The sequence below is a fragment of the Psammomys obesus genome, unplaced genomic scaffold, assembly GCF_907164565.1.
Source record: "Psammomys obesus unplaced genomic scaffold, mPsaObe1.curated_primary_1811, whole genome shotgun sequence".
Classification (NCBI taxonomy): domain Eukaryota; kingdom Metazoa; phylum Chordata; class Mammalia; order Rodentia; family Muridae; genus Psammomys; species Psammomys obesus.
Window position 1 is genome coordinate 7718639 of NW_026585742.1, and position 17186 is coordinate 7735824.

Genomic DNA, 17186 nt, shown 5'->3' on the forward strand with positions numbered 1-17186 from the left:
ATAAGAGGGGCTGGAAATTCCTGACATTGGACTTAAAGATAGGTATGGTACACCATGTAGATCTTAGACCTAAACCCAGGTTCTCTGAGAGCCACAAATGCTGTTTAGAGCCGAGCAGTCGCTCCAGCTCCACTTCATACTTTTTAACGCACTATCTTTGTCTGTGATTTGCCAGGTTTCTGATGATGCCAGGTCAGCAATGTCCCATACTGTAGTCTCATAGGCGTATGAAGAACCACTTAGGTCACTAATTACTGTTACCATATTGTATGAGTAAGAAACTACATACATGAGATTCAAACTCAGGTCTTCTGACCTAATTTTTTTTTCTTCTTTTTCTGTTATTTAGTCTCAGATTAGATCAGCTGAAAAGAAAGCTTTGTTTCTTAACATGTGAATAATTTATTTCAGGTTCTTATGCAATAGTGTTTTTTTGTAAAGAGCTGTTTATGTATCCCCTTCCCCTTTAATAATATTTCAGAAAGTGGAAGCACAAGAACGAGAAGATATTCTGGCAGGAATGTCTGGAAAAGCAATTAAAGGTAAAGTTGGCAAACCTAAGGTAAAGAAACTTCAGCTGGAGGAGACGATGCCCTCACCTTACGGGAGAAGAATCATTCCTGAAATTACTGCAATGAAGGCAGATGCCAGCAGGAAATTGTTGAAGAAGAAGAAGGTATCATACGCTCCTGTGTCAGCTCATTGGGAGAGTCTACTTACTTTAGGCTTGTGCTTAATCATGTTTTATGATTTGCAATTATTTTAATATATAGGAAATATTCTTTCTATGAGTGTAATTGAGCTGAGGAAGAACAGCTAATTTTGGTCAAGGATCACAAATATTTATGTTTAGAGCCATTTATTTCAGTTTTGTTCCCACCCCTTTTTCACCTCTGTTTGGTCTCAAAGTCATGGGCTTAACTAATTTCCTGCCTCAGCTTTCTGAGCTGATTGGGACTACAAGGGCCTGGTCTAAATTCTGTTTTTAGAATGAGAAACACTCTGCCAACCATCTTTCTAAATTAAAAACAACAAAAACCACACAAAAACTATTCTCGTTATACACTTAAATTCTATATTATGATGACTGATTAAAGGAGTGTTAAGCAAAAAATAGGTCTGTTTGGCTTTTGAAGTAACTTACCATGTTCTATGAGCTCCTTGTTTGTTTCTTGTTGAACACTATTTAGCACATCCTGCATTGTTGGCAGTGACACTTATTATCAAGAAAAAAAAAAATATATATATATGAAATTTACCTTTGAGCAGGATAGGCCAGGATTAGTCAGATGTAACGTCCAGAATGAATGTTCAGAGCCAAGGAAGCAGGATGTATGATAGTCTTATGAAAGTTAAAGGTCCAGACAGGTTTGTTTTAGAGCCCAAGGAATTCTGGCTGATGACTGGGGTGTATCCACCTTCCTCTAGAATGTGCCTTCACCTCACTCAGCTTTCACCTTAGCTTAGTAGCCTCTGTCCTTTTCTGCTGGTTTCTGTTAGGTTCATTTGTGATCATTCCTTTTCCCCCCCTTTATGTAGTATTAATAAACTCATCCCTGCCTGCCCTGAGTTTTGCCCACTTAAAACAACAACTCTTTTTTTTTTTTACTTTTATTTTATTTTATTTTTTGAGATAAGGTCTTACTTTATAGCTCAGGCTGGCCCAAAACATACTACATAACCCAGGATAGTTTCAAAATCCTGGTAATCTTACTCACTTAACCTCTTAAGTACTAGGATCACAGGCCTGTAAATGTTCTATCTTGAACTTATATATGTCAAATACTCTACAAAATCAAGGTGTCAGCAGCAATATATTTCTCTAAGTATATGTGTGCTTGTGCACACAGTGTATTCATACATTCAATGTGCATATGTGTGTACTCACAAGTGTGTGTGTGTGTGATGTGAGGGCCAGAGGTTGACTTCAGGTATCTTGTTCTATCATTCTCCATAGCATATGATGATGATGATGATACACGGTGATTTCTCACTAAGCTGGGAACTCACTGTAGTTCTGCTGAACAGACTGACCACTGAGTTCCAAGTTTCCATCTTTGAGCCCACTCACCCTTGGCCTCCACAGTGCAAAACAACAACTCTTACGAGTCTCTCTCAGAGCTGTAATGTCCAGGCTCCTGTGCACATGTAGTCACCTGAAAGCCCAAAGCCCCTCGAATTTAGCATGGCTGAAACTAGGCCCATTATCCTTATTTACGGACTTGCTTTGTTTCTCATTTTGTTTCTTTCATTACTTTTCTACCCACCTGGCAAACTAAGACGATTCTTTCAGAACTCAGGAAAACTCTTGGGGTGTTTTCTCTGGTCCTCCTTAAACAGAATTGTTCACATTTCCTTGAGCTGTCAATCTATTTTGACTTGTGTGGTATTGATCAGGGTACCTACCTACCAATTCTCTTTCCCTTACCAATAACTTTGGGTTAAAGTCAGCCTTATAGTGCCTCACAAAATATATTTGTTGCTTATTTTCTTTCAGCAATTTGAAAATGTTTTCCTAATATGTAGGAACCCCAGGTATAGGCACTGATTCTTTGTTTTTGTTTTGTGTGTGTGTGTGTTGTTTGTTTGTGTTTTGTTTAGTTTTTGGAGTACTTAGCTATTGTTCTCATAGTTTTTTTTTTTTTTGATAACCAAGAGCCTGGCTTATTCTTTATGATTTTTCTAAGTGGCTATCACCTCAGTGAGTATATTAGTTAGGGTCACAAGCAGTATCATTTGAAGCAGGTAAATAAAATAAAATAAAACATATCTCAAGTGGAATATATTAAATAAAAATTTACCGGATATAAAGAAACTGTTGAGTAAAGCTTTATCTGTAAAATAGGCATTTTGTTTATTTACTTTTTACTTTTACTTATGATTGGATTTGGTTTGGTTTTTGACACATAGGGTGATCCTGATACTACCACAGTGAAAGTAGAATTTGATGAAGAATTTAGTGGAACACCAGTTGAAGGCACAGGAGAAGAGACATTGACCCCATCTGCTCCTGTAAATAAAGGTCCAAAACCCAAAAGGGAGAAAAAGGAGCCTGGTAAGTCATTAGAATGCCTTTGTGCACGTTTGTATGTAAGAAAGAAAGGGTATTTCTAGAGTCTACTAATTTTGATTCATTGATTTTTAGTATTCAAGTAATACCTATAGTTTTCATACAAATTTCTGTTTTATACAGACCCTTTTATAGAAAAGCTTCACTAGTAGCTTTGAATAAGTATTTGTATGCACATTACCATTGTCTTGCTTTTTAGGTACCAGAGTTAGAAAAACACCCACATCATCTGGTAAACCTAATGCAAAGAAAGTGAAGAAACGGAATCCTTGGTCAGATGATGAGTCCAAATCAGAGAGTGACTTGGAAGAAACAGAACCTGTGGTTATTCCAAGAGACTCTTTGCTTAGGAGAGCAGCTGGTATTATATTTATTTTATTATATATTATCATTGACCTATAAGTTGGGCTCAGTAGTATTATCAATTTCTCTAAAGTATTAAATCATCACTCTAAAGAAAGACAAAGTGAATTATGTTTCTTTTTAAAAGATTTATTTTACATATATAAATGTTTTATTTACATGTATGTCTGTGCAATTTGTGTGTCTGTGCCTGCTGAGGTCAGAAGAGGATGCCAGATCCTCTGGATCTGCAATTAGGGCTTGATGTGAGCTGCCATGTGAGTGCTAGAAACCAAACCTAGGTCTTCAAGAACAACTATTCTTAACCATTGAGCCATCATTCCAGCTCCAAATCATGTGTTCTTACTGAGTTTTATTATTAAAGCATAGACAATATTCCCTCCATGGCTTTGGGATATTTATTAAAACAAACAAACAAACAACAACAACAACAAAAAACCCAAACCAAAAAACCTGAAAATTGTAGTATTGGCAGCTGTGATAACGCTGTTGAAAGTTAATTAACTCTGTGTTAATTCTCCCTGTATATCATGAGAGATCTTCTACCTACCTGTGTCTGATTTTGTGTGTTTGTGTGCTCAGTTCTTTTAAATACAGTTTTAAGGTTGGGCTAGAGCATCTTGTCTTGCTAGTATATTGCTGTTAAGCATATGATTTGACCTTCCCTAAACATTCATTAATTGCAAGTACTCAGATAATTAAAATCTGATTAGTTTGTTTTATGAATTCCCTCACATTTTCTTAAGTTTTAATTCATTCAAAAGAGTGTTACAATTTTATGGTTCTTAACTTTGGCAAATACATTTTTAATTGCATGCCAGGCTTTAAAGTCTGATTCTCTCATCAAGTAAGTGAGTTTCTTTTCTTAATGCGTTACAGGTATAAACGCTATGGGTAAATAATTAATGTGGTTGATGAAAATTAATTTGTTAATGCTTCAAAAATTATGCATAGATTTTTCCATACATGTAAATTGAAAATTTTTTTTTTAACGTATACCATTTGTTTATTTATCTTTTTGGTTTTTGACAGAATACAAATGATTAAAAAAATTGCTTTCCACACAATCAAAACTTGTAGATCCATTTTTTCAACAGATCTTGACTGTTTACTATTTTTATTAAGTATCCGAATAGTTTAAAAATTATCCTCTATAAGGCATGCTAGAAATTAAAACGTACTTGCATTATGCCAGTATGCTCTCCTCTGTAGTTACCTATCTTACCCATGGGAAAATTTACCTTTTTTTTTTCTTTCTCTTCTTCTTCTGAGTGTGTATGTGTGTATGACACCATTTTATGTAGCTGAGGCTAACCTCAAACTTGCTATGTAGCTGAGGATTACCTTGATCTTTGTATCCTCCCAGCTCTTCTTGCCAATGCTAGTGTTATAGGCATGTACCAGCATGCCCAGTGCATACGTTAATGGGACTTTAATCCAGAGCTTTTTGCATACTAGGCAGCACTTGCCAACTGAGCTGGTACTTTTGGTTGTTATTTTATAGTACAGCTAATTCTAAAGGGAAGTAAACATTTTTATTTAGACAAGCTAAAAGAAAGTTTATCATTCTAAAAAGAATGTAAATTATGTCATTTCTAATTAAAGAGATGGAAAATCTTATACTAATAGTCCTTTGTACGGGGGACACATGACATGAAAACATATGACACAAGGCCATACCAATTACTTTTTCTGTGTTTTTGAATAATGTTTAAGTATTATGAGCAATATCCTAAACAACTAGTTCCATCAGTTTATGTTGTTCTGACAAACACAGTAGTGCTATCTCTGCCTCCTGGAAAGTGTGAGGTAGATATCATACTTTGAGGCCAAAGTTACAGATTTTTATTCTCTAAGTGTTCATCTTTCTCTTAATGTATTTTAAAAATATTTTAAGTGTTAAATCTCAGATTTTGAGTTTCACATTCTTTTGTTGCTTTTGACCTACTCCCTCTGTATGTCACCCACAGTTGCATCAAACTCGTAACACAAGTAATTCTTCCTCAGTCCCCTGAGTATCTGGAACTTCAGCAACATATCACTGTGTCCTGTTAACATTCATTTCTTTTTTTTTTCTCCTAGCTGAAAGACCTAAGTACACCTTTGATTTCTCAGAAGAGGAGGATGATGATGCTGATGATGATGATGACAATAATGATTTGGAGGAACTGAAGGTTAAAGCATCTCCCATAACAAATGATGGAGAAGATGAATTTGTTCCTTCAGATGGCTTAGATAAAGATGAATATGCTTTTTCTCCAAGCAAATCGAAAGCTACTCCAGAGTAAGTAATGCAGCAATGATTACCCAGTGAGCTCTTACGTGAACACCAAAAAGTGATCAATTCTAGCTAAATGTTTCTTTATGAAATAATTAGTTTGTTAATACTTTAGCTCTTCCCTAGCTTTTGCTGTAGGATTGGCAAGCTTTTTCTTGAAGGGCTTGAGAATAAATGTTTCATACATCCCTGTCATATAGCTTTGTAACAGCTGTTTATTACTGCCCTTTTAGCAAGAAAGTGCTGAAACAACATGTAAATAAATTAGTTTGTTTGTTTCAGTAAAATGTTTACCAGAAGATCATCATCATGGAGTGTATTTGTACAGTTCCTGGTTTGGGAAATGTTTCTAGATCTTTAGAATTAGGAAACTTGTTTCTTCAGTAGATTTGTCTTTGATTACTTTTATTGCTTTTGATGAATGCTAGCATTAACATCGAGAATGTGAGATTTTTGAACTAAATAGTTTAATTTTAGACATTTATAATTCGATATAACCACCCTTGACTAGTTTCTAAAGTAACTGCCTGCCCACCTGTGGTCTGCAGTCAGGAATGGTATTACTCCCTGCTATAACAAGGTGTCCACCTTTCTCTTTGGAGCTTCTCTAATAATGTAGAATTAGTAATGTAGAGTAGTAGTAACTACTAATAATGTAGAGTTAGTGTCACTTTGAATAACTTTAAACCAACCATTGTCCAGTTTATAATCTTATTTTATGTTAAGTTAGTATTTAAAAAAATATTATATCTGTGTTCATATATTTGCTTACATAAGACTGTAAGACTGTGGTTAAAGGGGTAGGGTGGGGTTATCCCTCTATTTTTAATAGAGAAGGAAAAAATTAACTAAAATTTTGATGATGATAATCTTGCAGTATATATTATTAGTATATTTTAATTACATCCTCTTTGTGATATTTTCTTTCTAATAGAAAATCTTCACATGACAAAAAAAGTCAGGACTTTGGGAATCTGTTTTCATTTCCTTCATATTCTCAGAAGTCAGAAGATGGTAGGTTCTCTTAGTCTTTTCATTAGTTGATTGTGGTATTATTGCTGTACTTGGTAGAGAGAAAACTGAAAAAACCATTAGGCCAGGATTTAAGTGCAGAGTTTTTCATGAGTGAAAGACTTTACTTTTTGCCCAATCTAATAAGATTTACTTATTGACTGGTTAGAATAGGCATTATGGAAGCATGTAGACACACACTAGACCTATGCTAGCCTGCTGGGTATAGTGTCTATAGGTTTAATAATGAGAAAAATATTAGAAAAATATAGATTGAAATTTGATTTTCATGGTGATGTGAATCTGTTTATGGTTATTAAGGTACTGGTATGAATGCAGATTTGTCTTAACAAATTCCTATAGTTGGAAGAATAAAATTTTCATAGCAGCAAATGTAATCAGGGAATCTTTTTAGTGCACATATTTTTGTTTTGTTTTGTTTTGTTCATGCCTATAATCCTAGCACTTGGGAGGCTAAGGCAGGAGGATTGTTAAGTTTGAAGCCAATCTGGGCTGCATTGCAAGACCCTGTCTCCTCCCTCACAAAAAGTAAACTAAAGGTAAGCGTCCCTTTAAAATTAGTCTTCAATGATTTGTTGATTTAAAAATAGGAGTGCTTACTGCTCTCTTAGATTTGGGCATTAATACTGATTTTCTTGAAGGATTAACAGTGTTTATTTAGATACTGAAATTTTCACAGTGGAGCCTTTTTATCTGAAAACAAATCACTTAGTATATACTTCTGAACTTGACAGTTATCTTTTAAATAATTAACTTTGATACTATTAATTTTCACTGCCATGTGCATGTGTATTGTTTCATAACAGAGTTAATGTTTTTGAGGTATAACATTGCTATATTTTCTATTTTCAGCTGTTTGTATATTGTGGATTATATGGTCAAAATAGAAACAAGATCAGTTTTTTAGCTAAAGAGAAGTCATCAAAGAATCAGTTTACTCAGATCTTTATAGAGTCTCTTTACTAAAAAAAAGCTTTGAAATTTTTAGATTCAGCTAAATTTGACAGTAATGAAGAAGATACTGCTTCTGTTTTTACACCATCATTTGGTCTGAAGCAAACAGATAAAGTTTCAAGTAAAACAGTCGCTGCTAAAAAGGGTATGTACTTTATACCTGCTTGTGTTATTGCATAAGCTATGTACAGATGATTGATATGAAAGGGAATTTGATACAATTTTAAACAATTTTAAAATTGTTTTAATTTTAATACAATTTTAAAATTTTAAATTTGCATGGGTACTTCACTATGAAACTTACAACTAAAATATTACAAGAATCCTCTTTGCTTTCTAATAATGTGAAGGAGTTGCTAAAATACCTTTTAGACCATATTTTAAAAGGATAGCCCCCTCCGCTTTCAGATGTTTGTTTTTATGCCTGTATTCTATATATGAGGTAAAACATGCTAGTATTGCAGTTTAGTTGATGGTGGTGCATGCCTTTAATCCCAGAAGTCAGGAGGCAGAGGTAGGTGGACCTCTGTGTGTTCCTATAGTAGATTTAGTCATGCGGATTCAAAAGGAGTAAAAGCCACGGTCTTTGGCTCCATCTTCCATGTGTAGTTCCTCCCGCTGTTAGCCAATGAGGGGTATTATGTCAAGCATCTTGGCTTGAGACTCAATTGTATTTTTCAGTCAAGTCAGCAACATTTTTTAGTTTTTAATAGAAAACTTCATAGTTCATTTCAATCTATCTAATACATTTGTTTTCAGTACTCATTTTTATTACACAAGTAAGAAGTGACTATAGTGTTTATATGAAATGTAAATACGTTTGTTTTTAAAACATAGTATGGCAAAATGAGGCTTTGTTTCTACTGGTCTAGGATTTTCATGTTTCTTTTCACATAAAAAATGCCAAGTCTGGCTTTCAACTATTGGAGGGAAATGAAGTGCTTTGTATTTGTTCTATTTGAGGATCCTATAAAAACGCTTTCCACCACTGAATTATTTTTATAAGCTAGAACTTACTGTGTAGTTGTACATGGGTTATAATTAGTGTGTGTCAGAGATACGTTTTTGATAAGTATATTATACTGACCAGTTAAAGGATGTTTGCTTAATAGGTAAACCACCTTCAGATACGGCCCCTAAGGTCAAGAGAGCCCCTAAACAGAAGAAAGTAGTAGAGACTGTAAACTCAGACTCAGATTCTGAATTTGGCATTCCAAAGAAAACTACAACACCAAAAGGTGAGTCTGTATAATCCTTAAACACAAGCTATAAGGAAAATATTTTGTTTCTTCAATTTTTTTTGAGTTTGGTGATGGGGTCCCTGTTTTATTTTGAGTTGGGTTATATGCAAGTAATATTGTGATGCTTTAGAGCAAAGGACATAGAGCAGTTTAGAACAATTACTCATCAGTTAAACATTGACAAGATTAAATAAACATACTAAAAATAAGCTTGAAAGATGCCACAATAGAAACCCTTGGGTTTTTACCACTTCTGTCTTACTTTTTTGTTTGATTTATTTGAGGCAGGGTCTTGTTATACAGGCTAAAGAAATAGAATAAGAGGAAAGCTTAAGAAAAAAACAAAAACTATCATAGAACCTGAGGAGGTAAATATATATCTATATATAGGCATGTGTGGTTTGAAGCTTTGTAAGTTTATCAGTTTTGACACATAACTTAAATATTCTTGTAATAAGTTTTGTTCCTAAGAGCTATATTTGCAAAATACTAGTCTTTTATCAGGGTTTAATCATTGAAACTTATTTCCAGGATTTTCTCACTTTTTTTAAATATATTTTTTAAAATACTCTTTAGTCACTTACACTCCAGAATTAAAATGGTGCTACCAAAGTATATGTATGTCATTTATAGCAAGAAAGTAGGATTGCAAACCCCACTATTGGGCATGCCAAAAATGTAATTTTAACACTTGGGCATTTATCTTATTTACCTTTGGGAGCAAAAACATCTTTTCATATATTTAAGGTAAAGGCCGAGGGGCAAAGAAAAGGAAAGCGTCAGGCTCAGAAAATGAAGGTGATTATAACCCTGGAAGGAAAACGGCAAAAACAGCCAGCAAGGTAAGCAAGAACACCGCAGACCATGGCTCATGATCTAATGTAGAGTGCTCACATGTGGCCACTCTCAGCAGCGGGAGACAATAATTTGTGTAACCAGTCTACTTCTTATGTAAAGAGAACGCTATAAATCAGCTTAACTTCGAGTCTTCTATTCCACTTAGTGAACTATTGTAGGTATATGCTACTTGAATAGTAGAATATCTTATGAACTTGGATTAATTTGATTTTTAAAAATTGAGTTTGACTGTGCCTAATAGTCATAATTAATTTGACTCTTTAGAAACCCATTTTTTTTTCCTTTTGAGTAAATAAATGGCCTCAGCTGCATTCTCGTCACCACTTATTTTTTCTTCCTATTAAAACTTAAAAAGACACATGGAGATGGTTATAGCTTCTCAGATCTGTCCTTTCCATCAATTCCCTTCTCTCTGTCACTCTGTGACATTTTAAGGTATTTTATCAATGCTTGTGATAGTGTATGCTATGCACTGTGCATAGCCTTGCTCTGCTCCTGTGAATTCTGAGTATGTTCTCAGAAACAGGGTGACTTGAATGCTTTCTGATGTGGACATTGTATGTTCTTGTTTAGTAATAAATAATTTTGGAATAGTGATGTCGCATTGACAAGGCTATTATAACAAGAGCCCAATTACTATATCTAACCTGTTTTTCTTCCATAATTCACTTTAGTCTTAAGTTAGCATGTCAATTCTAATTTTAAAAGAATGATTATTGGGGCTGGAGACATGGCTCAGAGGTTAAGAGCTGCCTGCTCTTCCAGAGGTCCTGAGTTCAATTCCCAGCAACCACATGGTGGCTCACAACCATCTATAATAAGGTCTGGTGTCTTCTTCTGTCATGCAGGTGAATACGCAGATAAAACATTGTATACATAATAAATAAATAAAATATTTTCAAAAAAAGAATGATTATTGCTAATATGCCATAAATGTAAGTATAAGGAATAATAATTCTTAACACTACACTTTCCTTAACGTTGGTATTTTTAAATTTTTTTTTCCTTTGGGGGTGTCTAGAAACTGAAGAAAACCTCTTTTGATCAGGATTCAGATGTAGACATCTTCCCCTCAGACTTCACTTCTGAACCACCTGCTCTCCCACGGACTGGCCGGGCTAGGAAAGAAGTAAAATATTTTGCAGAGTCTGATGAAGAAGAAGATGTGGATTTTGCAATGTTTAATTAAGTGCCCAAAGAGCACGAACATTTTTCAAAATATCTTGTGTTGTCCTTTGTCTTTTCTGTCTCAGAATTTTGTACATCTGACTTATTTTAATGTGATGATGTAATTGATGGTTTTTTATTATTGTGGTAGGCCTTTTAACATTTTGTTCTTACACATGCAGTTTTATGCTCTTTTTTACTCATTGAAATGTCATGTGTTGTCTGATTGGCTTGTAGAATTGTTATAGATTACCGTGCATTAGCACAGATTTTAATTGTCATGATTGCAGACTACAGACCTGCTTTTTGAAATGAAATTTAAACATTAAAAATGGATCTGTGTTCGCAGACTCTTTACTTAAAGTGAAACCATAGTAAAAACTCTCACACACCTTTAAAATAAATATATTTATTCTTTGCCAGGAGACTCCATGGAAAAAGGTAAACAGTATATGAACATAGGAAGCAATGTTAAACCATCTCAATGTACAAACAGAGCCAGTGAAGGTACATCACAGACTTTTGCTAATATATCAAAAACAAAAAATTCCACTAGTGCTTACATGAGAACTCAGAACCTGACACTTCAGTCTATCAGCCACTCTATCACAGCTGTCAGTCTGCATCATAGTGATTGAACAAGGCCAGAGGAGGCCACTTGCCCATACCTTCAAGCATCAAGACTGGGGGAAATCCAGGATCAGGCATGAGTCAGGAAGGTCCCTGGGCTACTAGAGTCCAGATGGCAGGCTCGCCTGCTGATTATCCTGTGATATTTCTCCAATGGCTTGTGAGCAGGTAAACAAACTAACACTGGACAGTGTTTTGCCTTGGAGGCTATCATGACTGTAAAAATGTATCATTTTTCATTCGGTAATTGTGTCATTAAGGAATAAACCACTTTTAATTTAAAGTGACATTAACAATTGAACAGATGACATTGGATTAACCAAACTGGCAGTTACACTGATACAGAATTCTTTTCTGCTAGTGCAGTGAAGTGCACTCTATCTGGGCAACATAAAAGAAAGGATGCAGGTTGAGAGCATCAAGGAGCAAGGCGAAGCTTCCACTACTTAAACCAGAATGTCTTTAGTGTTATCCTGTACTGTACAAAGGTCCTGGTTCCTTACCGTGAGGCCTTGTTATTCACGAAAGCAAGATGTACAGTGGTCTGCTCCATAACCTTGGTGTCATGGTTATTGAGTATGCAAGACAAAAGAAAGCACCAACATACAGTATAGAAAGAACAGAGCCGTACTTCTGTATGTACAAAGTCTTCAGAAACTTAACCAGGGCTAAATCATCTCAACTGGGTCTTTGCCATGCATCTTGACTGTTCAGAGAGGAAAGTAGAAGCTTTAAACTAGTTTCTGGTGGCATGAAATGGCTGATTTTCAGAATTTGAAAAGTTTGTATTTTTAGGCAAATTACACAGGAATATATATTGATACATATGAAAACTTCTTGGTCCTTTTTGAGTTTAACATATTTCAGTCCAAAAACTAAGCAGCAGTAAAAAATGTTTTCCTTGCATTTTCCATGTGGAACTGAAGGCCCTGGGGGAATGTCTCACTGCAGCAGAGGTGACTGACTCACTCCACTGTTCTCCACTGAGCTGGGTGAGACACTGGGGCTGTGCTCGGCTGTATTCCCAGTTGAACTTGGGGTCAAGGGTTCATGTCCTTCAGAATTCTCCAGCATTTCCTGAATGAGAGGTGGCATTGATCCAGGAATTTCCATTTTCAAGGTAATTACACGTTCTGCACCTTTTTCGAGAGATAATGGAAAACCTGTTAGCTAAGGCTCAGCTAAGGAACCAACATTCACCCTCAGGTATTTGAAAGAGTTGTGAAATACAGGTATCAAGCGACTTATATCTTTGTTGCAAAGAACCATTTATTAGCAGTAAAAACATAAAGGTGTTTAGAGTGGGAATGTCAGCCACTGGAATGTCAGTGTCACATGTGCTGTGAGACGCCAATTAGCTGGTTCTCAGAGACAGGCTGATCCACCACTCCCTTTAAGTACAGAATATGTACTAACAGGGCACCCCTCAGAGGCTCTCTGAGCTTTGTTACATTTTCACTTTAAGGAAAAGCAGTGGAGATATGTCATGTGCATAATTTGACAGCTGCAGTGCTTCAGCCATATTCAGGAAATTTACAAAGAGAAGTCCCTGATGAAAGCTCAGAAAAATATGGGTGAAGGGATGGGTGGGCAGTTTCCACAATGGAAAGATCTACTTGAGTCAGTATGTGATGGTTTTCTGAACCCCGTCCATCCAGCACTGGCTGCTTTCACGACATCACACATCTCACAGCCCCCACATGCAGCTGCTTAGATGGAAATATATAAATAACAGGAAAAATACCTTAGAACCTTGTGGCTAGTGTTGCTGGACTCTGCTAATATGGGCCTTAGGACATTTCTGTTTGTGGCTGTTAGTCCTCAGGTCACTGGCATAGCTATCTATAGACAGTGATATTAGCTGCATGCTCTCTCTCTTTCTCTCAGTTAAAGACCTCATTCAGTTACATTTACTCAAGCATTAGTGTCTTTTTGCTTCTCTTAATTCCATGCTGTGGATGAACTTAGAATGTCTCACTGAAAAGAACCAAAAACTGAGATTTCTTGTCAAACAAGTTCACTGTGCATTTAAGCACCTTCGGAAATGTAGAGTCTGTCTTGGCTTGCCAAGATCCTCAGGTGTGGAGTTTGCTAGTGGAGAGGAACATGGCAGGTAATAGCATAGGTTGGCACAGGGAATAATTGCTGAGTCATTTAGACACAGAAAAACCCTCTGCACTCAGCTACAAGATGGCTTGAGGCATTTCTATAATTGCCTGAGTTGCCACATAGACTGAGAATCATGAGGTGAGAGTAATGTCTCTCAAGCAAGAATTCCTTTACGCAGAAATGCAGGAGTTAACTTGTTCACACCAGAGCTGGGCCCACAGTGACCGTCATTTTTCTAGGGGTTAGGATGCCATGGAAAAGTAGGCCAAGTGTATAGAAGCCCGAGGTATCCAGAAGGCTGATATGAAATGTGTGGAATCAGAAAGTTAAATATGCTCTGAAAAAAAGGGGTGGTGGTGAAATGGACGAGAAGGCTAAGAGCTTGCTGTGCAAGTTGGTTAACTTGAGTTGGTGCCCCAGAATGTACATGGATTGAAGGAGAAAAGCAACTTAACAAAATTGTCCTTTTATCTCCAAGGGTGTGATTGTGAGCCCCAATAATAGTTTCAAAAAACACCATCTGGAAGAGTGGCTCTTCGAACTAGTCATCCCATTTTAAAACAGTATAGTCTCTTAGTATCACTGGGTACTGATATCTGCTTTCTGCTTCTACTATCACACACTAGAGACAACATCAAAATGTCTCCCCAAGGAAGCCTGAGGAGCTAACCGTGCATACACACGAGGGCTCAGACAATGCTTAATTCCTTTTGGTTTCTATGAAATATACATCCTAACTTAAGCAATAATGGGACTCCTCAGATTAGAACATGGGATTTAAGAAGCAGAGGCTGGCAAAGCCCTGCTGTCCTCACCACCCTGAAGATATACCTTTAGCGCTGATGCTGCGGAGATCTGTGATTTTCATTAAGATCTTTGGAAACATGTGGGGCTTGCTGGGCCGTCGTTTTCTAATGTAAATCTTTAGTGCTTCCAGCAGTGGTTCTTGGAGCTTGTCTACTTTTGTTGGTTCCTCAAGGTCCTGGCGGTCTGGATAGCAGGAGGAAGAATTAAGTGTTTAGTGTCCAGACAGCTGAAGGACTGCTGGCCATCTCCTTTCTTGTCTCCCATTTCTCCTGTACAGTGGCTCTATTTGGTGACAAAGTCACACACTACCCTGAGTAAATGCAATTGATTTAAGCAGGGAAACTTGAAGATAGTTGTCCCTTAGTAAGCATGTTTGATGGCCACTTTGGTACAAAGGCAAGAATTACCTCTCATGACCAGACGGTGTCAGTATTGAACTGAACTAAAGAACATCTGAAAGCAAGGTAAATAAGCCTGCCCCCTTAATTATAACCACTACTTTCAAACTAATGTTAGCGTCTGGTTAGCCAGCCTGGGTCACCATAAAGAAGGGGCCATACTTTATTCCAGCCCACCAGGAGCACAATGGAATGGTGGGGGAGCTCAGGTGGTGCTTTGAGTTTTTTATTAACAACATGCAATTCACTTAGGTCATAATTAAAATGTCCTTAAGCATATAGCAGAATGACCCTGCCTTTACGAAAGTAATTGTTTCCCACAAGAGAAATTAGACATTTTGGAATTTCTTTCAGAGCAGAAGGAGTTCAAACAGTACTACTTAATTTCTAACAGGAAAAGGTACAATTGCCCATAGCATGAGAGTGGTATTCACATGCCTTTCTCTATGCACAAGAACCCCAGTGGAACTGCATGCTTTCTGCTCTGTGTGGGGTCTCATGGAGGTCCCTGGGGGAGCCAGTACCTCCACAGATTAAGCAGATGGCACTGAGAAGGCCAGTTTCCGTGTCGTCCATTTCCAAAGGCAGGAGCTGGTTGGCAAAGGTGAACACAAGGTCAGTCAGAGGACCGAAGCCAGCATTGTGCATCTGAGTTCGATTTAGGGTAAGGCCATCAGAGAAGGTCATGGTGTCTTGCTCTGGAGTATACCTGGTACAAATTCTGAGAATCTGGAAGAAGAAAAGTATGTATGTACACTTGCTGGATTATCTATACCAGCCTGTCCTGACAGCACCAACCAGATGTATGGTAGAAGAAACAGGAAGTCCTGAGGAGCCTGGGCCTCACATGGGCAGCACGCCCCACTGCTCACTGTTAATGTCTTCTTTCATTAGACGATGGCAGAGTACAGAGCTAAAATCTTCAGGGAATAATACGTAGGACACACATTGAGAAATAACTTTTTACTAAAATAAATCAGCATTTGATTGAAAGAACTATTTCCCAAGTACTTACCTCTCAGGCCCTAAGCCAGGTCCTAGGGAGAAGAAGATAAACAAGATTCTATTTTCAAAAGTTTAGTCAACCAAAAATAAGAATGATCCTTACCAGCTGTTATGCTAATCTTCATATCAACTTTATGGGATTTAAAATGGTTACGGGGATACACACACTTCTGGGCGTGCCTATGTGATGGTACTTTAGAAGGGCTTAGCTGATCGGCAAGGTGCACCCTGAATGTGTGTGGCGCCATCTCATAGGCTAGGGGGTTCCAGACAGACAAAAAGGGAAGAGGCAGCAAGTCAGCTGAGAGCTGGTATTCTCTTGACTCTGGATACAATGTGATCAGTGCCTCAATCCTGCAGCCACGACTTTCTTATCATTTGGCTTGTATTCTCAAACCCTGAGCTTGAATGAACTTCCCTAAAGTTGCTCAGGCCACATTGCTCAGTGTCATGGCTAACAATGAATTTGACTCAAACGCAAGGAAAGCCCTCTTAGAAAACAGTGTGATTGTAGACACACAGGCAGCCATCATGCAACACCCAGGAACAGCCAGCAGTGTGCCAAGGATCAGGAGGAAGTCATGGTCAGAGTCGTGGGCACTTGTAGCCCACCACGGAGCAATGGCAGATTCCCTCTTCTAGAAGCCTGTCCCTCCTTGTGCTCATAGTTACTGCCTAGGCCTCACTGTGCTCCACACCCTCTACTTCAGCCCACCTTCAGGCTGCAGAACTTCTGCTTTCTCTACCTTACCCTAAAGACCCCAGGCCTGGTGAGCTCTCTGCAGTCTCCAGTCCTTATGAGCTGTATCTTCTGTACCCTCATGGAGCTGGACTTCCATGAAGCATTCCCTGCCCCCCCCCCCCCGCTATGCAGAGTATCTGCCAAGGGGAGGAGGGAGCCCAGAGGTTTTTCCTGACATAATTAAACTGAGGGTGGCTCCCTGAAAGCCCACTGTCATGTCATGAGCAGTAGGATGGGTTTGGGAGGGAAGTCCTGACTCTTAACAAGACTGTATGCATAGTGATTCCCAGAGGGACACAGTACCTGCCTTTCAAGCCCTTACCCTACCCTCAGCCCCCATGGTTTTAAAGCAGAACCTGGCCTTCCTCTCTAGAACTCTGGAAGCCATGGTTGAGGAATTCCCCTTTCTCTCAGCCATAGAAAAGGCCACAGTGCTGCTATGCACTCAAGCCGCAGGCCTACCACTCAGAGTACTAGGTGTTGGGAGACCACTCTCAGGGTATGGGGTAGTAGATTAAGCCTCTTTGGGTCA

General features: G+C 37.7%; 2 protein-coding genes across 5 annotated transcripts in view; one reads left to right on the top strand and one right to left on the bottom strand.

Moving 5' to 3' along the window:
* Positions 1 to 11305, top strand: part of Top2b (DNA topoisomerase II beta) — a gene marked incomplete at its 5' end in the record, with an annotated part of 63395 nt that extends 52090 nt beyond the window's left edge. The window contains 9 exon segments of the mRNA XM_055599068.1: positions 482 to 676; positions 2911 to 3055; positions 3270 to 3431; positions 5516 to 5717; positions 6646 to 6725; positions 7732 to 7842; positions 8810 to 8935; positions 9686 to 9780; positions 10818 to 11305. Of these exon segments, the coding sequence (XP_055455043.1) occupies positions 482 to 676; positions 2911 to 3055; positions 3270 to 3431; positions 5516 to 5717; positions 6646 to 6725; positions 7732 to 7842; positions 8810 to 8935; positions 9686 to 9780; positions 10818 to 10985 (1284 nt within the window).
* Positions 11306 to 12224: 919 nt separating this feature from the next.
* Positions 12225 to 17186, bottom strand: part of Rarb (retinoic acid receptor beta) — a 125397-nt gene continuing 120435 nt past the window's right edge. For all 4 annotated transcript variants that reach the window (XM_055599075.1, XM_055599077.1, XM_055599076.1 and 1 more), the window contains exons 6-8: positions 15432 to 15636; positions 14534 to 14692; positions 12225 to 12732 (exon numbers count right to left, since the gene is read on the bottom strand). In XM_055599075.1, coding sequence (XP_055455050.1) covers positions 12536 to 12732; positions 14534 to 14692; positions 15432 to 15636 — 561 coding nt within the window. In that variant the 3' untranslated portion in view covers positions 12225 to 12535. The remainder of the gene's footprint in view (positions 12733 to 14533; positions 14693 to 15431; positions 15637 to 17186) is intronic.